The following is a 22,632-nucleotide window of genomic DNA, read 5'->3' as shown; positions in this document are numbered from 1 at the left end:
CTCCCTTGGAATGGAGAATATGACCTCCTTACCTCCAAATTATTATAATTTTGAAATTAAGGGGCTTTCAGACAAAGATATAAGAAAAGGAATAACAGTTTTTTACTAGTATGTATATGGATAACAAGGCAACAATGCGAGTGACAACAAACAGAACCAGAAACCCAGTAACAGCCTTCTCTCGGCTGCAGGCACTTTCCCTTTTGGTGTAGTTACAGTCGCAGCCAGCAGGGGCGCTGGTGGCTCTTGGCCGGGCAGGGCAGGTGCGATGATTGCCCCGCGGCTGCAGGGGGCGCTGTGGCGAGAGTTTCGGCCGCCTCGCTCCACGCGGTACTGGCAGATGCAGCCAGCAGAAAGGGATGGAGAAATAGTCTTCCCTTACAAACTCACGGGGGCAGCCAGTCCCAGTGCCCCCTCTTGATAGCAAAAAGAGATGTAGCAGGGAGTTTGGAAGTAGCAAGCTGGAACAGTAGGGACAAGCAAGATCCCAGAGTGGTAAATGAGATTTATCAGAAACTCCGCAGCTGTAGCTGGAACTTGCAGGGTGTCCCGCCAGGCAAGGGGGCGTGGGGCCACAGCAGAAGAAGCAGGACAGGGCTGTGCTCCAGTGGCAGCAGCGAACTCCACCCCCCACCAGCAAGCAGCAATTCGAGGGTCCCCCTCCGAAGTTGAGAGGCTAAGACAGCTAGGAGCTGCGCCCAGCCCCATTTTCCCCAGCCCAATTCTTGCAGTATCTCTGCTCCTCCAAGAGAAACCTCCCAGCTAAAAGAGTAGCCAGTTTCACCCTTCCTGTGGCAACTTCTTTTGTCTCTCTTAAGTATCAGTCATTATGGTTTCTTAGTGAGAGATGGGACAAAATTCCAGGAGAGAAAGAAACAAAAGGAAAAATCCAAAACCCCAACAATCAGGTTCCTTATAGTCCCTAGAATTGTCTCCCATATTCTGGAATATTTTTCTTAAAAAAATGGATTTTCTTTTTAAGCTCTAAGAGATTTGGGTTTTGAAATATTTATCTAGTGCATCACTTGAAAAAATTGGCTTTGCAACCTTCTCTGGAAACACCGAGATTTTAGGCAAAACAGTATCTTCCAGGAGAGCACCAAATTTGTGGCCCAGCCACTAAGAAGGCTCAAAAATAAGAATTTTGTTGTTCTAGTTATTAAGTAGCATGTTGAATTGAAGTAAACGGCATCAAATGAAACAGGCTTCTCAGATGATTTACACTAATCCAAAAAAACTAATCAACTCTAAAGGCAAGAACAGGGAGCTCTGCGTTGTGTTAGTAGTGACATCCAGTAGGCAGGTGTCTCTGTGCCTTCAGAGACACTAAACCAACCTTTTTACTGAACCATTGGTTTTTGTTTCAGATGAGGACTGAACAGAAAAATACGTGGCACTCACTTTAAGTGAAATTCCAACCTCCCCTCACAACTAAATCTCCCTCTCCCTAACCATTCTACCTTCACAGTTACTACCTTCACATCATCCTTTAAGTATACTCATGGCCTCAAAGTAGGGCCCAGAATAACGGTTTTAATTAAAAATTGGGGTCTGCAGAGGAAGCAAGAATCTACAAGTCTATGGCTAAAAGTAATGTATACACATTTCATGTCAAGCTAGACTTTCTGAACATCTGCTTGTGCCTCTCTTTATGCCTATAGCGACATACCCATAACTACATTTGTAAATAATGTACATAAGCTATGTATGTATTAACAGATCAGGTAGAAAACTGTCCAGAACTGTTTGCTGTGAACAGCATCATGTTCAATCCACGTCTTAGATCTCTGAGCTGGGCTGTTAACTATCCTCACGGTCAGTTATTCCAAAGGGGTCCTGAAGAAACATATACAGGTCTCCTTTAAAAATAGCCAGAAATAACTTTGAACATTCAACTGCACTGGGGAGAAAACAGTACAGTTACTAAAGCTGCAGAGGCATAATAGTTTATATCCAAGGGGCAATGTGACAATGGTCTGGACTCTGAATTTGGAGCAATCAATGGTCAGAATCAGGAAAGAAAAACATTGCATCAGCTGCTCTCTCTTTTTTTACTGAGGAATCAGTTGAAATACATCTGGGCTGCCCATGCAGAGATAATTTTGTAGCATAAAACAGAGGGCCTCACCTTCCTGAATATCTTGCATGATTGGAAATTAATGAGGTTGATATGAGATGTAATGGTACACTATATTTCTTCTTGTCTTGGGAAAAATGGCCCTTAAGACATAAGATAATTACTAAATACACATTTCAGGATAGAATGGAATCAGCAGAGAAATCCCTCCCATAGTCTCAAAATATAATGTACCTTTCTATGGATTGTATATATACATTGTATAGAGTGTATTTGACTTAGAGATCATCCAGTATCCGAAGTACACTTCTGGTTTACCCCAAATGTTTGTCAGACTTAGTCCCCCTTGAATGTAAAGACTTATTGGCTCACAGAAAAAAAAAACAAAAACCTCTCCCTCTAGTCTAGATTGTGTTTTTCTATGTCTGGTTTACTTTGGAATGCCAGAGACACTTGGTATAACTTTTATTTAGCAAAGGAGTCTCATATGGACAGAACTGTACTGAACACATAATAGTTGCAGCATAGTAAGTACCAAGAATCACCTGCACTTTAGTAGTATTAGATTCTACAGACAACCAAGAAAATTTGAGTATCAGCTAAGGAGAAGGAGTGTCACCCATTCAGAGTAATTTTAAAGTTCACTTTTTGTTTACTACCTGGATTCTTTAATCCATCTCAACACCACGTACAAGACCTGTAAAATGAGGGGGGTCTAAATGGGGGACATAAGTTTAAAGATGGTCATATAGATATATGAGATAATTACTAATTCCTAGAGAAAATAAGATTTTGCAAAACACAGATTGCATTTAATGTTATTATTTGTAATACATATTGAAGATCCCTTTCTTAATCATATCCTTCATCCAACTCTAGATTAAGACACTTATCACTGTGTACATGAGTTGAGTGTCTCTCCTTGTCATAGAACCAATGTAGATGTCTTAAGAGCAACCTGTGGAGTCAGGAGAGCAATTAAGAAAATCCAGTAGCCAAAACCATTCACTCCAGTAGAGTTATTTAGTGCTGTTTGTGATACATCCACAAATAGCAAGCACAGCTGGTCCTTAGAGACCTACCAGCTTTGCTGAACAGCAGCTGGAAACCAGGGCGGACACACTAGGGTCTTGCAAGTGGCAACAGATGCCAACATTTAGACAACTAACCTAGAACCTTCACAACAGTTGGTGGGGTTGTACCAGGAACCACAGGTGACCCCAGTGGAGGCTATGCCCTCACTGATGGGTGCCATCCTGTAGGGTCTGGGACAGGTGGGCAAAAACAGGGACTGGTAAGAGGTTTCACTGACAACCCACAACCTGGTGAAGGTTTGAACCAGGTCCAGGATTTGTCTGAGAGGTCCAGATGGGAGCAGCAGGAGATGCAGCTGAAACATGGGTTCCCTAGGCATGGGAATGAGTCTTCTATGGTGTAACTTATGCCAAGGGCTGAGCTAAAATGGGACCCCTGAGTCCACGTGCAGGATTAGTGGACCCAGACAGGGCTGATCAGAGACATTAAGGCCCACAGATGTCCCTGGGAAACTGATGGGTTTTTGCCTTGCTCTCCCAGACCCTGCTGCCCAAGTTCAGCACTAGCATCAAGGGAATACCCAACTCCTGGAAACACAGACACCCACATTCAGGTGTTGCAATCTGGAACTGGATCACTCTCTAGACACAAGGTTCAGCTGCCAAAACACATGTGTCTGTTGCAGCTGGAGATGCCACATGGTAGTCGAGATAGCAAGTATAATATGGGACTGTGGTCAAAGCCATATGTCTTTTTCTGGAGCAATGTCTGGGGGCCAGGCGGGACACTGTGAGGCACATTGGCACCTATATGTAGGTGATGAATCTCATCTTGTGTATCTTTATTCATGAGTAAGTTTTAAAAAATCAGTGGCATAGCTGATGCAAAAAGAGCACTTAAAAATGTTAATTGTCTCACAAACCAACTTTTAGTCAATGTCATGACACAGCTGTAAGGCAGCCAAGCATGCTTGTGTGAAAGAAGATTTTGACAGGATAAGCCTTTTCAGGAACCATAACAATTACACCCAATGAGCAGCTCTTACTACTAAGTGCACATCAAGTAAAACAGTCCACAGAAGCAGGACTGCAACAACAGTAAAAAAAGGCTCTTCTTTTTCGCCTAATTCTATAAACTATCAACAACAGCCTTTGAAATTTTGCTTTTTTTATGACAACATGCCATGGGAAGCTGCTTTTGTAGTAGCAACTATTATATCTCCTGTGTGTACATATACACAGGAGATAACCCATAATATTTATGGGTTTAAGAACTAAAATATATTTTAACTGTTGTACGTAAAGTAAAAGAAGTCTCATAACTACATGGAGGAAAATAGAGGCAAATATGCATATACATGAAATAGAATATTGCCCTCTTAGAACAATAAAGTGTGACTTAATGATGGTGAGTCATTAAAATATACATGGGGATAAAGGTAATTGCTACTGTACTCCCTGTAAAAAAAGAACATGTAAGATGCAATTGCTTGAAAAACAGAATACAGATGGAATTTCTGGTAAATCCTGAATGGTCATTGATGATAATTTCACAATAAAAATGAGAGAATTATGTAGAAATCCTCTTTTTTTCCCCCTCATTCTGAATTTTAGAGTTGATTAAGAGGCTGAGCATATTTACAATTAGCTGTGCAGAGATAAATGTTTTAATCTCATGAAATTTCTTACAATAAATTGAAAATCTGTGTCATACTGTCCTATATGAGTTTTTATGTTCCACATAGATTTAGAGTGGGAGTTTTCAGTTTACAGTTTAAGTGGACGATGAAAACCAGCTGTATTCATTGTTTGAAATCTAAATGTTTTTCTGTTGTCATCAGCTGCAGGAGCTTAATGGTTTTGATAGAGTAAGTCCTGGGGCTCTGCAAAGCAACTGTGCTCTGTTCTCTCTGGACATGGGATGACTCAGTTTCTCCACGGTGATTCATCTGGGTAATTCAACTCTGGGTTGTCAAGTCCAGAAGAGACTCTTATCCAACTGTATTCAGGAAGAGATGGGAATAGATGACTGGGGAATCTAAATGACCATTTTCTCCAGATAGGTTTGCTGCACTGCATTGGTTTTGCATGGCCTGGTTTTTGGCAGCCAGGGGTGACTTCTGTGAGAAGCTGCTAGAAGCTTCCACTATGTCCTGCAGAGCCAATCCCTGATGGCTCTGAAGATGGACATGCTGCTGGCCAAAGCTGGGCCAATTAGAGATGTCGGTAACGCCTCTGTGATAACATATTTAAGAAGAAAATCAAAACAAAGTGGTGGTGCAGTTTGAATTCCAGCCAGAGAAGAGGAGGAGGTGAGAATATGTGAGGGAAACAACACGGAGACACCAAGGTCAGTGGAGAAGGAAGGGCAGGAGGTGCTCGAGGTGCCAGAGCCAGGATTCCTCTGCAGGCCATGGTGAAGACCATGGTGAAGCAGCTGTGCCCCTGCAGACCATGGGGGATGCAGAGATCCACCTGCACCTCATGGGGGAGGTGCTCACACTGGAGTGAGTAGATGCCCTGGATAAGGCTGTGATCCAGTGGGAGACCCGGTGGAGAGAGGGGGTCCCTGCTTCCAGGCTGGTTGGAGGACTGCACCCCATGGAAGAATGACCCACATTGCAGTAGTTTTGGCAGGACTGCTGCTCATGAGATTTGGAGCCATGCTGGAGGAGTTCATGGAGAACTGTCTCCCATGAGAAGGGACCCCATGGTGTAGCAGGGTAAGGACTCCTCTCCATGAGTAGTGGAGGAAATCCTCAGGTGACAAACTGACCAAAACCCTCAGAACCCTGTCTCCCTGTGCTGTTGGTGGGAAGGAGGGAGGGGCTGGGGAAAAAAGGTGTTTTAAGGGCTTATTTTATGTCTCGTTATCCTCCTCTGACTCTGATAGTAATAAATTCACTTTGTACCTTTAAGCTCAGCCTGTTTTGCCCTTGGAGTGTTTTCTCCCAGTCCTTAACACATGAAGCCTTCATTACATTTTTCTTTCCTCTGCCCAGCTGTGGCAAGGGAGGGTGAGTGAGTAGCTTTTGTGGGTGCCTGGTCTTTGGCCAGTATCAAACCATGACATGAATGTATCCTTACACATAGCCTTCTTCTGGGTTTGGTACAAGCCCACCATCTAATCTACTGTTCAGGCAAAGATTTCAGGTTTTCAATTTTTTGTTTCCTGGATAATGAGCACTATGCTCTTTCCTTTATCCTTTCAGTGGGCTGAACTGGGAGTCCTCATTTATTATCGTTGGAAAGTAGTAATAAAAAGATCATTCTATACTTAAGGTTAGTTGACCTCTCAAGGGTTGCATGCTCAGTAGTGCAGGCAAACAAGATAGACAATTTTCACAGCTTTCATCTTATCAGGATCCCCAGGGCACACATAGCACCAGCTGCAACAAAGAACTTGTAAAGAGAGATAGAACTGAAGTGATAGTGTTCCTCAGAATGAACTGATGTTAGGTCAGGTGGCCAGGGAACAGACAAATCATTGGTAGGTGAGATTGCAAGAAACAAAGTAAAGCTTGGACCTCCTCTCAAACTTCCTCTGCCATGGCCTTGTTAGGTCAGTGACCATCACAGAGACAAATAATCCTGGAGAAAACTGGAAAAGATGGCACAGCCTCTAACAGGGTTGGTTGTTCTTGCAAGCCTCCTGAATGGCCCAAAGCAACAGTTTGGTGAACCTCAACACAGAGATACATCCATCAGATTGCCTTTTTATACTTTATATCTAGAATTTGACTTTTCTTTATCTAAAGCCTCTAGAGTTGCAGAATGAACTTGAAAGCAGGCCTGAATGTAAACCAAGAAGAGATGGCTGCCTGAGTTCTCAGAAGACAGCAGTTCTGCATGGCATTGATCAGTAAGAGTGATAATTCAGATGCACACTGTAATGCTTCATACCTTTGCATTGCTGTTAAATTGTAGATCAGATCATGGACAAAACTTAGAAAATTTAAACTATTTATATGCTTCTTATCAGTGAACATGGCAGAAACAGTGCTTTGCAGCATTCTCCCCATTGTATTTGAAGAATTGAGCACAACAGCACTTCTTGAAAGCACAGTAAACATGTGTGACTAGTTCAGAAAATACAGAGTCTCCCTCATTTGGTGTGTCAGTACACCTAGCCTAATCTGCATACGACTGTCGTGACAGTTTTAGTAGTTCCCTTTGCAGTCACTCCTCCCTACCCAATTCTCTCTCTGGTCCCAACTCACATTCACATTTAGGATTTAGCATCATGCAGTTCCTGCAGAGTCCTTTACTGTTTATTGCTGCCTCTATGTACATCAAAGAACGAGGAAATAAAAAGAAAGTAATGTTGCATCCTGGGATTGGGTTTTAGGGGTTCTTATTTGTGTTAGCTAGCCGAGTCCTGCGTACCCCGACCTGCGTACTGGTGCCATCGGCACGCGGGAGAGAAGCGGCGGACCCGGAAGTCCGGGGGGAGGCGGCGCCGGAGAGCGTCAGAGCTGCCCCGGACCCGGGAGAAAGTGAACGCTGCAAAGTAATGCTAATATCCTTCTTGGATCTAAGCAAGATTTTCTGCTTAAAATCACCATTACAGAAAATTCTTGGCAAAGGACAGAAAAAACCCAACACTTGAGATATCATTTTGCTTAAAAGGATTTTTTTTCCTCTTTCCCCTCTTTTTAGTCTCAAATTTTTGTGCTAAAAGACAAAAGTACCACAAATACATTTTCTTCATGAGGATGCTCCATTTGCTCCTACACTGAAGAAAACCCTCAGAGATGTACCTTATTTTTACAAACACAGTTACTAGCTGTGCCAACAGCTGGGATACAGACAACAAGGATAAGCAAAAAACATTGAGTAATCAAAAGGTCCAGTCAAGAAGAGTTGCAAAAGTGGAAAGGGAAGAAAAGGGAAAATATAGCATCTCTGTAGGGTTTCAAAACTTCTACTACGCCCTGCCATCTTCCTGACCTCAAGAAATTTGAGGAAGGAACTACCCTTCTCTGAGAAACAGATTCTTGTACTTCCCAGTATTCTTCTCTTTGGTGAAGAAAAAAGTTCAATAGCTTTTGAAACTTCCCTCTCTTCTACACTGAGAGGAAAATAAAGGCAAAGTGACAATAAGATGCAAAAGAGTTAATAAGCATTCTAGCAGTCAGGATGCAGGCTTGGTGTTTACATGGAAAGAAGGAAAGTGCATTTGGTAGAAAAGGACTGTTTCAGAGCAGAAACTGCAAACACTGACATGAGCCAAATTTTAGATTGTGTAAAATGTGTGGGAGTAATTCTCACTCTCCAGTTCCTTTCTGTAGGAACTCTAAATAACAGCTCACAAAGACAACAGATATGTCAGTTGATACTTATGTAACAAGACTATTTTCTTGGTGGCATCACCACAGTTCATGGGAGGTATTAATTTGTGCTAGAAAGGTACTGCATAATAAATTGCAATTCATCACCGCAGAGCCAAAAAGTCTGTCCAATGAAGCAACAAGTAATTATTTGGGTTAGAATTTAGGATTGCAGTGGGAGTAGATTATAAACTCCTTGGAGCACCTTTGGTTTTCTGTGTTGTGTTTATAACACTAAGAGTAATTGAGCATTGCTGCTTAGTTATGCTTCATCAGCACTGCCACCACAGACCTCAGCACCCATGGAGAACTTCACAACATATGTGCAGTCCGAAACTATTAATCTGCTCACTCTTATAAGACCAGTATTATTATAAAGCACTGATGAAAGTAATCCACAAAATGAAACCATGTAAATACTTCTCTTTGTAACAAGGTGACCACAAAGCTGCATTTAGTTGAGGTTGAGTTCTATTCTTAATTACTGGTGAAAATGTACTGTCACTCTGATCTCAAGCAGTTCAAGCATGATATGACAACAAATGCCCTTTTATTTTCAGCCTATATTTTAGTGCTCTGCATGCACAAATGCAACTGTTATCTGTGCTTGAAAATTACAGAACAAAATCTTGTACCCACCAAAAAATAAAATCTTACCTGTTCCCCTGCAACACCTTCAAAATCAGCAAGTTAAATATATTGCATTCTTAAGGTACAATTAAAGAAAATGAACTGATTAAATTAAAGAAAAAGTAACTGACCTCTTGACGTTTGAAATTTTGAACATATTCTTCAAACTGTTCATCTTTAGTTTCATCTGCTTTTCCTAGTTTTTGAAGAACCTATAGTGAAAGGAATAAGGAATAATTTAATATTTATGACATAAATCAAAACATCTGCTACTTTCAACACTTCTGTTTTTGCAGTTAGACATAAACAGAATGTTTTGTGCTCTACAATGTCCAAAATTCACACAAGAAACTATTTTGTCAAAAAAAAAAAAAAAAAAAAGGAGTATAGTAAAGTATGGGTGTGTGTGTAAATATACTTCCAAGTATGGAGTCTTTGGGGGAATGATTCTTGTTTATTCAAAGCAAGAAGGAATGAGAGAATTCTGCTGGCACTACAAATTGTCCTCCAATTCAGAAAAAGAAAGAATAAAACCTCATCAGGTTTTTCTTCTCATTACATTGATCAGTATTAACATTATTCTTATCTGCACGATTTTCAACAGAAAGTCATAAAAATTGAAGAACTGTAAGGCTGATGCTTATTTAAAACATAGTGTTCATTTTGCTCCCCTCATTAATTCATAAGTAGATCGTCATCCACTAGATAATAAGCTTGCTACAATAATTCAGCAATAAGGGCTATTCAATCAGCAATCTCAAAAGTAATTTGATAGAGCCACACTTTGCACTGTATTTAATGACAATAAATGCATTCTATTATTAAATCCCATTGCTATCCATTCATTATAATACTGAAGACTTAAACATAGCTGCAAATAGGCTTCACCCTACTAGTAAGCAATCCCTTTAGAGAGTACTTGCTTGTAGGAAGTAACCATCCCACAGATTGATGTTCAGATTGCTCTCCCATTACAAATTGACCAAACTATCTATTTGCACAGTTAATAACAAAACCAAACAAACTAAAACCAAAACAAAACCTAGAAGCCCCACAAAACTGAAACAGTAGCAATTAGCAGATGCTATGATTAAACATATAAACATTATAACCTATTTTTCTCAAAACAAAGAATGTACAGCTCCAGCACTACCATATTCTTTCTCGGACCATCTTCTTCTCCCAAGTCCAGCCAGCCTCACAGCACAAAATCAGGCTGCACAAAGGAGTGATGAGCATTGCTACTGTGGAAACCAGAGGTCAAGATAATCATGAAGGTGATGCAACGCTACCTGTGGACATGGCATATGAAAGGAAGTTTTGACATAATTACAGCAGAAAGATTGAAAGAATGATAGCAGAGAAGAAAAAAAGATATAGACTAGCCTTTTGCTGCCAATAGCTGTGTTCATTTTCTGGCATATGTGGGCATTTTTAGTTGCTTTTAAGACAATTAACTAGTCCCAAAAACCTCATACACTCTCATCACCAACCTCTTCATAAAATATTAATAAGTATCATAGAGAATTATAAAGAGAAATAATTTAACATTTTGAATCATCACAGGCCTTCACATTGTTCTTTGTCACCAGTGAGCCAAACAGGCTGCCCCTAACTGTGGCACAGCTTTGATCCGTACCAGGGAGCTTTCTGAAAATCCAACGTGTTCTTTTCAAAGAGGTGACTGCCAGGTAAGCCTCCTGACTGGGGCAATGCATTCAAACCACATTTGAAGCAAGAAGCATGTTAAATGTAGTATGAGCATTCATAACGTAGATAACAAACTACAGCATCAAAAGTTGTCATGATAGACTCTTTTTTTTTCCATATCAGTGGCACACATCCACATTTTCAAATGTGCACTCAGGCCCAATAGTGCAAGGCTCAGAAGGGAACAACCTCCCCTAGCAGCTACCTCCTATGGTTTGGGGTTTTTTTATCCTATCTCCAACTTTCCATTTATATACAGATATTTAGCTGAACCAAGATTCAGTGTTACAATTTAGCCTCTACAAACACCAACCCTAATCTTAATACAGATAATTTATAACATAGTTTCTCAATTTTCCCAATCTAAATCAAAACTATATATATGTCATATGGTTGGATCTAAAAGTTCCAAGCCAGAGACTAAAGAAATGGAAGTCCTGCAGCTCATGCCATGTACACAGATAATTGGGGTTTGCTTACTCATGCTAAAAGCAATCCTAATCCCATCCCCACAATTCTATATAGAGACAGTGGAGCAGACTGGGGCTAAAAGAAACTATTCCTCACAGGTTCTTTTAGATCCCACCCATATAACTCCATAGACTAATGAATATGTAGCTCAGCCTTTTACAACCAACCTACCAACCTATTCACAAATTTACACTGGTAGTCTAAACAGAAAAGTGGCCAGGTTGACAGCTGTAGAAACTGATCTACCTTTCAGCTCTTGTTTGTGCACTTCTGTCTCAAAGTGGAAGTCGCTTGTCAATAGAAGTCTGTAGTTTACAGTTTATTTTTGCTCAGTTAGATCAGCACCTATAGGGTGTTGCTGGGGTAGGGCTAAAGCCAGATGAATGCTTGTCTACCTTACATGTGGGTTACTCTAACTTCAACACCCCCACCCCCTCCCCCCCACCTCATGGACAGGCTGAAATAAATTTTAAACATCTTGCTCATCTTGTTCTGTGGAATATCTGGGTTAAAGTCAGGGTTTGGTCCATGGCTAAGGTTAGGAAATGGTAAGTAGCACTAGGTTTAGAACGACAGAAAATAGACTTGAAACACACAGGTCATTGGAAAGCATCTGATCATTCTTAATGAGGAGCAGCAAGTGCTTAACCTCCTCCTTAAGCCTCAGTTTGACTACCCTTCTAGACAAGAATTAACTTTACTAAGAGGAATAGCTCAGTCTATTTATTGGTGGTCCATGTGGACAGGAGAAGGGTAGATGGATTAGACTTGGAGGGATCCGCAACATGCTAAAGAATGGAAATCTGGACTGATAAGTGGCTAATATTTTACTTTAGGCCCAAGTGGTATGCAATGCATATTATGGATTTGAATTCAGGTTATTAGGGAAAAGAAAAAAAAAAAAAAGCAAAAAAAAAAAAAAAAGGCAAAAAAAAAAAAAAAGCAGAGAAATCAAAGATCTTGAACATGTGGTGGCCTGAAGTGCTTGAATGAGTGAATGAGTCCAGAACTTAGTGAAGGCAAGTGGCTAGCATTTTTTTTTCTTAGTATACCCATACAGAGAAATAAAATTTGAGGTTAAGTTTGAGAACATCTATCAATGTGCATGAACATCTATCAATGTGCATGTCTGTACCATTTACAATAAAATAAATTTTTAAAATTACAGAAATGGACACTAACTGAATATCAGTAAATGTTCTATATTCAAGTTTGTAATCTTCTGAAGACTGTATAAAATAGCTGATGAATATGTTCACCCTAATAAAATAAAACAGGATAAAAGCTACCTCATTTCATAGAATTAAACTAACTCAGCTACCACTAAGCTTCCTCTTAAAATGACAGAAAAAGATTTTTAAAAAAGTATCTAAAATGAATATCAGTGTTCATCCAGCATGTTGCTAAGAATATATGAACTAAACAGTTAAGTCCAATTAGCACTGAGAATGAAGTAAAAGCTAAATTTAATACTATGGTAAATTTAGATACGGTCAAGTAAAAACATGTACAGAGGAATTGCCAGGAAATGTGGTACTGACATAACATATTTTACACATATTCTACACTAAGACACAAAATTTGAATAAGAACATTAATCATGTCTGATGTAATTTATAGATGTCATCAAGAGTACTTCCATTTGGGGTTGCTGCATCTTCAAAAAAACTTTCAGATGATGTAAGATTAAACAATATGCCTTTAGTCTTCTAAGTGCCTTTATCATATGATACATTCAGTTTTATAAGAATCTTAAATTCAACTGAGCAATTTTAGAATAATTGTAATGTGAATGGTGTTCAGTGCTTGCAACATACTGAAGAAACTAATATAGTAAAATAAACTACAGGTTAGCTTGAGATAGCTTGATTACACTGAAAACTCTTGTCTTGAGGCAAGAATGAGAGTGTTTTACTACTTACTGAGACTACCACCCTGAGAGGCCTAGCCATCATCTCCTAAAAAGGTTTTTAATACTATGGCAATTCAAGGAAAGAAAAAAAAAAAAAAAAAAAAGAAAAAAACCTAATGCTGAAACTGATTCTTTGAGGTAAGCTGTGGCAACCCAGGAGCTGCCTCAAGGGCAGATCAGCTTCCTGCAGGGCAGCAGCAGGGTGGACAGGAACTGACATCATCAGACATCCAAGATACATCACCCCGAGGCACACATCAGTATTCTTGAAGAACAACCAACATGTTTAAAACCACTAAGGGCAGGAAGTTATGACTGCTCAGACAGGGCTATTCAGGAGAAGACTTCATCAGAAATTCACAGGACCATTAAAATATTGAAGAAGTTAAGCTAAGCTAAGCCAATTTGCCAAAAGTAGTGCAATTTAGCATATAACAGAATAACCCCAGAAAAGCAAGACAAACACTTCTGAGAGTTCAAAACCATTGTCATAGGCTCTCTGTCTAAATTTTTTTGAGAACAGTAAAGTGCTCTGGATCTCAAGAAATGCACACTCATGCATCTATAACAGTGTTCCACAACAGTTTTACAACACCATTCCACAACACTTTTTTTTTTACCTAATACCATACTCTCCTACAACCTGTACAAGAAATACTAGGGCTGCATGACTAATATGTGCAATTTTCCAGAGGAGTTTCTCTGGGTACTTCTGGGCAGAAATTGGTTAAAATGAAAACCAGCCATGGAGGAAAAATAATTTTAGAGTTTTCCTTGTGCAAAACATCATATGGATATCAGCAAATGCTCATAAAATTTCAAGAAGTATTGGCCAATATAAAATAGCAGCTTTGAAAGAAGCTTCTTATGATATACAACAGTGCTTATCTGGCATTTAAAAAAACCAGAAACACAATGGGTTAAGTTTGAAGTAAGCATGACTGTAATTTAAATTAACCAACTATGAAGTAGTATATGCCAACTTATAAAGCAAAAATACATGGCCCTGTTATAAATAACTATGTAGTTATTATCTTCTACTATTATTATCTCTTGTAAATTATTTTGATATAGTACAGTTTGTAATCTCTTTTCAACTGCATTTGATACAGTATAATTTGTCAGCCTTTTATGGTTAATACCCTAATCCCTGTGTAGATTTTATATCTTAGTGTGATAAATATATATTATAGTTTAAGGTTTTGCAAAATATTAAAATAGAGGACATGTACTGTGTATTATAACATTAACTTTTTCAGAAGAAATTGTAGTTGTGAAATAATAACTAATGACTTTATTTTTGTAACTAACTGACAATAGTGAAATAGCTAATGTTGACTGAAAGTACTTGTAAAAATAGTTAGAATGTCTGTATGATAAAATAACATTGAAAAAAACAGGCCAATAACAGCCAAAGAGGAAAAAGAAACCTACCACTGACCCTTTGGCTATCAGTAACTGTCAAACCACAGAGCAGGGGGCCCTGTGAGGAAATAAAATACAAGACTCTCAAAATCATATGTGCATTGTGGCATGTACTCTAAGAAGATAAGGTTGGGGGTCAAACTAAAATACAGAATTCTCAGAACATGTAAACTCAAAGGAATGATTGAATATGTATAATCTTCATTAATATGCATTTGATCAATGCAATAAGAAAGTATATAAGAAGAGTTGTTATAGTTAACGGTGTGCTTCTGGCAGCTTGCCAAGCATCCCAGCGCTGGACACTGTCCCTTTATCCCTTATTAAACTTTTAAAAATTTTAAAGAGTGAGCCTTGTTTCTCACAGACCCAAGCTTACCAGAGCCTGATGGTAATTTCAGACAGACAAAAAAAACTCCACCCCACCAATCATCTTGCCACAAGCCAGCCATCTCCTCCTACCAAAAAAAACCCACACAAGCACCACAAACACCTCCATGTTTAAAAAGACAATTATTTTCATTCAATGAGACGCTATACAAAGTGTCCAGTATCACAAAACTACAAAACCGTGTCAAAGTAGAAATGTTAAGCATGGTCCATGATACCCAGCTGGTATTTGAGAAGTGTAGGAGCAAAGTTTAAGAAACCTTGTTTGTTCCAGAAATAAAAGCTAGCTAGGAAGATAACACAGAAGTATTAATCCCAGTGTAGAAATAATTTCAATACTTATATAGTGACTCTCACTCAAGCATGACAGCAAGGTGTTAAGCACAAGAAACAGAATACTCAAGAGTCATTAAATCCATGCAAGATTCCCACCTCCTCACAGTTAGCACATGGGATGCTGAAGTGAAAACAGGGAGAATCATTACAAAGATGCTGCTTAGCTGTTCTGCTGCAAAGAGGGGCAGGAAGAGACAGTACAGTAGATTACAGATATTTAAGTATTAAGCTAATGGACCTATTTGTTTAGTCCAGCTAATAGAAAGCCTCCTCTCCAAAGAGGTAACATTCATATCTAACTACTAAAGATCTAGTTTGGTGGAATTTCATAACAAAACCAGTCTTGATGTCGAAGTCTACATTCTTCTGCCTCCATTTCACTTCAGCACTGAAATCTCAAAATATGGTCAGTAAAAGAAGATGGGCATTAAAATATTTTTCAATACTCTTACATTGTAGGATTAAAAATTGGATGGATTTTCATTATTAGAAAAATAGTACGATTTTTTAAAAACCTGTTATTTTTTTCTCTAGTGCTGAACACACCCAGTAAATATAAATTACCATTTTATAACAGAGTTAAGATTCCTGTGTCTGAAATAGCATAGTGTATTGTGCAGTTTCAGTTCTGCTATGAATATTTTGATCCCAGCATAGCTTTAATGCAACAGGCTCAATGGCTTTTCTTCTCTAAGCGGTTGACTGAATTTCATACTCTCCATACTATACAGTCACATGCTTTCCAAAAATACAGCCTTGCCCTTGTACTCCTGCTGCTATTTCACCATTGCATTCCTGCAAAAACAACAGCTGACAGTGAAATGTTTGTTGAACCCTCTGTTCTACTAATATTTGCTGCAAGGTTGTGGAAAAAATCCCTTTGCCATTGACAGACTCTCAAAAGCCTGAAAACGTGATTGATACAGAACATTAAGCATTTTCCTATGAATTTTTTACCAAAGAAAATGCAGAAAGACACTACAGTAAAGCTCTTCACTTATAATCAGTGAGGTGCTGGTTTCTGTTACTAATCTTATAATATGACTGAACTCAGGTTTCCAGATCAGCTTTAGACCATCTGTGGTTACCAGTTCTTTCTTCTGTGCACACTGGCACTACTAATGACACACACAACAACTGAATATTCATCAAATTACAGAAAATCTTCACTGTCCTTTATTGTATTTTATATATTTATTACTGTACTGGTAATTGTTCCCCAGACTCTCCTAGATCTTCTCTTACACTGGGCACAATAATGCTAATTTGTCCACCATTTACAGTTGAGTTTTATTGCTCAAGTTTGATACAGTGGATCATATCCTAGAAGAAAGGCCATCATAGTAAACTGCATTTGGGAATGTATGCCATTTAGTGGCATAATGCAGCTCCACAATTGTTATCCTAATGTATAACAAAGGCAATTTCTGCTGTACAAAGTCAAAGAGAAGTCGTATCCTGAACTGCAAGAATGCACAAAATATGGCCCAAGTAATGGAAGAGGGAAGCTGCCAGGTACCAGGCACTCTCCAGTATGGAGGAGCATAAAGACAACTCTAATTGTCTTAAAGACTAATTTTATGACAACTCTAATTGTCATAAAGACTAATTGTCCATGTAATATGGATCTAACCTCTAACGAACCTCTCTCCAAACCCACTCAAAAGAAGATGACTAGGGAAGATAAAACTGAAGATAAAACTCTCACTAAAACTGAATTTCAATTAATTATTGATGTTGTCTCTTCAGATTTTATAGACCCAGTGGATTTTTCTCATGGATGGACTGTCCTGCTGTTTGTGAAGTTCTGATAAGGTATTCACTGCTTAAAGAAGTAAGAAGGTGTACTGCTCTTACAAATGCTTTTCTTTTGTTAATTTTTTGTAAGCTTTTTCTTGCTGGTGCTTTGAGTATTGTAAAATACCATGGAACAGTTTGCTTTAAAAATTAGAAGAGTACTGAATAATATCCAGACAAGCATAAACCACTATGATAAGCTACATTCTCATAATCAAAGTTTAAGAGGGAAATGCAGCCTAAATGACAAATGTGAACATTATGTAATGAGAGATGATCACAGTAACCTTTCTGCAAATCACAGAATCTAATTGTTCATCATTGCCTAGATAATGTAAAAATTCGCTAAAAAAAGATCCACAAAATAAACAAGATTATGATTGTTTTTAGAATGAAGCCACAGACGTCTACCTTAGTCCTTGGTCATTTGGTTAAAACCAGAAAGAACTTTACAGAGGACACTGACCTGCATACTGCAGTGTACCACATATTTTCTTTGCAACATCCAGCAAACTTCTTTTACTGGAAGTATGCACCTTTGTAAAATTTAACACAATAGCAGATGGTTACTGTTCAGCATTAAATGTGACCCTAAGAGGTCCAGCAGTAAAACTTAGCTGGGCAGTAGAAATACAAGGAGACTGAAGGATGAGCTTTTAAGTTTACAAAGGCCTCATTTTGCTTATGAGAAGGGAAGGAATACTAGCAGCTATAGGGATTTCTGCTTTTCTCCTAAGAACTTCACAAGACTTAATGCTATAGAGTTCCACATGATAAGGTGGCTCATCAGATACTCTCTGTCTGTATTCTGAACAGTGCTTATCCCCAATGGATGTGAAAACCCAGTACAGCATCAAATAATAAAGAAGCTGTTCCCTAGACTTTGTGTGAGGCTAGCCTGTATAACAGCAGACAGCATCAAGGTAGAGATGCTGGAATGGTGCATGGCAGTTGATTTTCATAGACTGTAGCTTAAACAGGAAAACAAAATAGAAAAAAACAATAAACAGCATACATCAAGATATATTAGAGAATAAAAGAGTGATAAATCAAAGAAGGAATTAACTGGGAGTGAAACAATTATGAGAGAATAGAGACCAAGCTAAAAACAAATAATCACCATTGAGAAATCACTGGTTTGATTCACTGGCCTTCCCACGGTCATCTCAGATAACACAGGATGTCTCAAACACCTCTGTGCAGGTGGCAAACATGACATGGGATGGCAGTGTTGCATCCCAGAGTTTGGGTTTAGATTAGGGTTTTTAATTTATGTTAAAATAAGTCAAGTTCTGTAATCCCGCGTTTCCCCCGCGTTGTTCCCCCCCCCCCGCGGTTTCTGGCCCCACGCTGCCTGCTGCCGGATCTTACCCCTGTGCCGCTCCTGTAAGCACCCTGCCATCCGGCCCCGGGAAACCCCGTGCTGGCCGCCCCGAGCCACATGGTGCCCGCCCCTGCGGGGTTCTCTGGTTGGTCACTGCTGCTGGCGTCACCGCCACGGCAGCCACCCCTATTGGGCGGCAGGCTGTGGATCCTCTCGCCCTGCCCCTCCATAAAACCCTGTCCCGCCGGCACCCAGACGCCATTTTCTCCCATGCGAGTGCCGGGAGCGGTCGCGTCTTCCCATCAAACCGCGCCATACGTGACCAATAAACCGTTCCTGCCAAGCATGGAGTAAATGGACAAATTCCTTACCTCTCTGCCGGATCCCTAGCGCACGGTAACAGAGGCTGGCCAGCCCACACGCCCGAGACACGGAGCCGTGTCCGGGAACCTGCGGCAGCAAACCCCGGCAGCACGTGGAAGCTACGCCACAGCCGGGCTCCCAAGAGCCGCGTGCAGCCGGGGAGAGCAAAAACCCACGCCGCAATTGGCACCGCAACGTGGTGCCGAGGCCAGCGCTGAGCTGATTGCGTGGACGGAGGTTCACCGCAGAGCTCCAGGAACAGCGCCGGGAGCCACTGCCGCCGCCGGCCAGGGGCCGCGCCGCCGCCAAGGGGGAGCGCCGCCGCCAAGCCAGAGCGGGCAGTGGTCCGCGCCGGACCACAGCTCCGTGCCGGACGGAAACCGAGAGCAGGGGCTCCCCAAAGTACGTCAGTGAAGTCTCCGTCGCCCACGAGGGACCAGACAGTGTGTCCTGCGTGGGACAGGAAGTGCAAACTTTCGCAGCCAGGAGGGCAGCAGAAAGAACACTTCCCGGGACTCCCGGACCCTGGTGGCAGCTTTTCTTTGCAGAGACTTCAGTCTGGTAAGTATTAGTCGTGGAAACGTGTCCAGCTAATACGGGGAGGGTTGGCCATGTTCCCGAGGTTGGGACGTGCGGCGCGCAGCACGAACGGCAGCCGCTGGAGTCGCCTGCGTTTTTTTGCTTTTTTTTCTTTTCTACTGCCCCAGGGGTGAGGTGGTTTGGGTGGAAGAAGCGTGGGGACCGTGCTATCTGCCCAACAAAAGGAATTTTATTCCCAAGTTAAAGAAATCCTTTTGGTGAAGGGCCGATACCCAAAAAATTTAGTTAAGAAATTTGTCTGGTGGTTGTTCTTTGCTTTCCCCCGTCTGTCTACCGAGGACGCGCGCAAAACAGAATTTTAGGAGCAAGTGGGAAAAAGGCTAGCAGAGGGGATCGGTAGGGATCCCTCCATATATGACTGCTTCCCTAAATTCCATTTGTTGATCACAGATGTAGTAAAATCAGACCCCGCGCGAAACTCGGTTGGGGAGAGGAAAGAACCATCCAGAAAATCTGTTCCTCCCTCTGAATCTGTTTCCCCATCCCCTTCTCCTACCCCTTCTTCCCCTAACCCGGATGGGCGAGGGGGGGCACCCCGTCAGTCTGAGACGCAGGGCAGCTCCACAAACGTGGATCGTGCTCCTGGCTCCCCCAAGCCATCTCGGCATCCCCGCCTTAGCGAGATCGGTCGATTCACTGAGGCCACGACCCTAAACCCCTTCTCCAATCCCTTTTTCCCAGTTGAAAATCCCAGTTTCGGTGCTACCCCGCGCAGTTCTGTTTCTTTAAACCCCTTTCTTTGTCCCCCTGAGGAGGCCGAGGCCACGTGGTCGATCTCTTTGTCTTCCCAAGATGAAGGGCGGCCACATGGCAAGGCTTCCCCTTCCCACAATCCCTTTCTTCCCTTTGTTCCCTATGACCCCACCCCCTCCTGCTTCCCGGTGGGCGCAGGAACTGCTCACTCAAGGCATCGGGTTACCACCCCTCCCCCTGTCCCTCCTCGGGTAGGCGTAGGCGTTCCCTCCTTGCATGTTCTACCTGCCGCGTCAGCAGCCCCGCCCTCTCCCAGCCGGGAGGGCTCAGTAGCCTCCTCCCCACCTTCCGAGGAGGAGGATTCTCCCCACCCTGTCTGTCCTCTCCCTCGCGCTCCACCCCCGCGTCCTCCCACTCCTCGGAGACCTGGGGTGGGGGGAGGAGGGGGGGTGCAACGGAGCCCGGTCCATGAAGTTGAGCAGTCGATCCACACTCCAGTCCCCTACACAAGGGGAGGGGAAAACCCTGCGTGGACACCCCTCTCCTACGATTCACTCAAAGAGGTCTGCAAGACATTGCAAAAATTTGGCAGAAAGAGTCCTTTTTTTAAAGGGATTCTAAAAGCCACTTTAACATCTAAAACTGTAGTGCCGGCTGACCTTAAGTGTTTATTCAACTGCCTGCTTCTCCCTTCTGAATACGACCTGTGGGAGAGGAGGTGGAAAAGGCTAGCGGCAGACCTGCTTCCTGAAATCCACGAAGGGCCTTATGGCCTAGATTTCGCGGAAGAGCAAATCACCCTAGACCATCTTGTGGGCGAGGGAGAATGGAGTGAGGGGCAACTGCAAGTTCGGGGAATTCCCACAGCAGTGTTGGACATGTCCAGGAATGCAGCAGAGTGTGTGTTCCTGGGCATGCCCGCTAGGGATCCGGGGATACCCTACACGGCAGTCAAGCAAGCCGTGGGGGAGCCTATGTTAGATTTTGTAGATCGGGTCCGGGCAGCCGTGGAGAGACGCACAGAAGTACCTGAACGCCGGGAAGGAATGATCCTAGAAGTGGTGCACATGAATGCCAATGCCATGTGCAAAAGAGTCATCATGTCAATGCCGGCCTCACCACCGCCAACCCTCAGCCAGATCATTGAGGAATGCACACTGAAGGTGCACCTGATGGAAGAGGAGGAGGCCCCAAAGAAAAAGGACAAGCAAGTTGCCTCAGCTGCTGCTCCTTCGAGGAACCCAGCACTGAAGCGACTTCCATCCACACGCCGGTGTTACCATTGCCATCAGGAGGGACACTTCCAGGCTCAATGCCCACTTCTAGGGACTACGCTACCCAGAGTTGCGGGAGGGGGGAGGGGGAATGGGAACCCCGCGGTCCAAAAAAACTGACCCATGAACGCGCACTTGCCGCGCGTTCAGACAAAAATGAGGCAAGTCGCGGTGCTGCAAGAGGAGCCGCAATGCACCATCTAGTACCATCAGTAAGCGGCTGCCTCTCAACTAGTGACAACCGGGAGCCTTATCGACTCCGACTCACTAACTCTGTTCATTTCCGTTCCCAGGACTGGCAGTTTTTCATAGCAGATGCAGAGCTTCTATCGCACATCTGCCGCTGTGAGACCAGGAAAAAGGAAGATCTCTTAAATTGCAGGTACCTCGTTGTAGGGGACACAAAGAGCACTCCACTGGCGATAGAAGTCCCTCCAGTAATCTCCACCCTCAATCTGAGGCTCTTCTATCTCGCAGCACGCTGTGTCCACCCCCCCCCTCTTCCTGCCTAAGGGCCAGGTAATTGCACAGGCAATTCCCATTCCTCGTGCTCTGTGCAATGACCTGGAGCTCTCTGTGTTTTATGCTGGGAAGTTGGGAGAGGAAAAACCCCTCATATGGTGCAAACTCAAATGCGAGGGGCGATCTGTACACCTACAGGGGATGTTAGACACAGGGGCAGACGTGACAGTCATCCCACCACACAAGTGGCCGTCACACTGGGAGCTGCAAAGCGTGGCCACACCAGTCTTAGGACTAGGCGGGCCACAGCCGGCAAGACAATCCAAAAACATTGTCCAAATTCAGGGTCCGAATGGGCTGCTGGCCTCAGTGCGTCCGTTCGTGATCGACTGCAAATTTACATTATGGGGGAGGGATGCCATGTCGCAGTGGGGAGCCAAATTGGAATTTCCGGTCCCCCAGCATTTTTTGGTGTGGCCACTGAAGAGCGCCCCACACAGAAAGTAACATGGCTCACAGATAAGCCCATCTGGGTGGAGCAGTGGCCGCTGAGTTAGCAAAAGCTGCAGGTGCTCACCAAATTAGTTAACGAAGAGTTAGAAAAAGGACACCTTGTAGAAACAAACAGCCCCTGGAACTCTCCTGTGTTTGTAATAAAAAAACCGGGGAGAGACAAGTGGCGACTCCTCCATGATTTGAGGAAAATTAATGAGGCAGTGCAAGATATGGGCTCCCTCCAACCGGGTATGCCATCTCCATCTATGCTACCCCAGAATTACAATTTGGCTGTAATTGACATTAAAG

At 42.3% G+C, this 22,632-nt stretch overlaps 1 protein-coding gene across 3 annotated transcripts in view; it reads right to left on the bottom strand.

Moving 5' to 3' along the window:
* AMPH (amphiphysin) overlaps positions 1–22,632 on the bottom strand; it is a 136,514-nt gene that overhangs the window by 58,738 nt on the left and 55,144 nt on the right. For all 3 annotated transcript variants that reach the window (XM_053935430.1, XM_053935413.1, XM_053935422.1), the window contains exon 2: positions 9,203–9,283. In XM_053935430.1, the coding sequence (XP_053791405.1) occupies positions 9,203–9,283 (81 nt within the window). The remainder of the gene's footprint in view (positions 1–9,202; positions 9,284–22,632) is intronic.

Source organism: Vidua chalybeata, chromosome 1 (assembly GCF_026979565.1).
Source record: "Vidua chalybeata isolate OUT-0048 chromosome 1, bVidCha1 merged haplotype, whole genome shotgun sequence".
Classification (NCBI taxonomy): Eukaryota; Metazoa; Chordata; class Aves; order Passeriformes; family Viduidae; genus Vidua; species Vidua chalybeata.
This window is presented reverse-complemented; position numbering and strand designations above follow the sequence as displayed.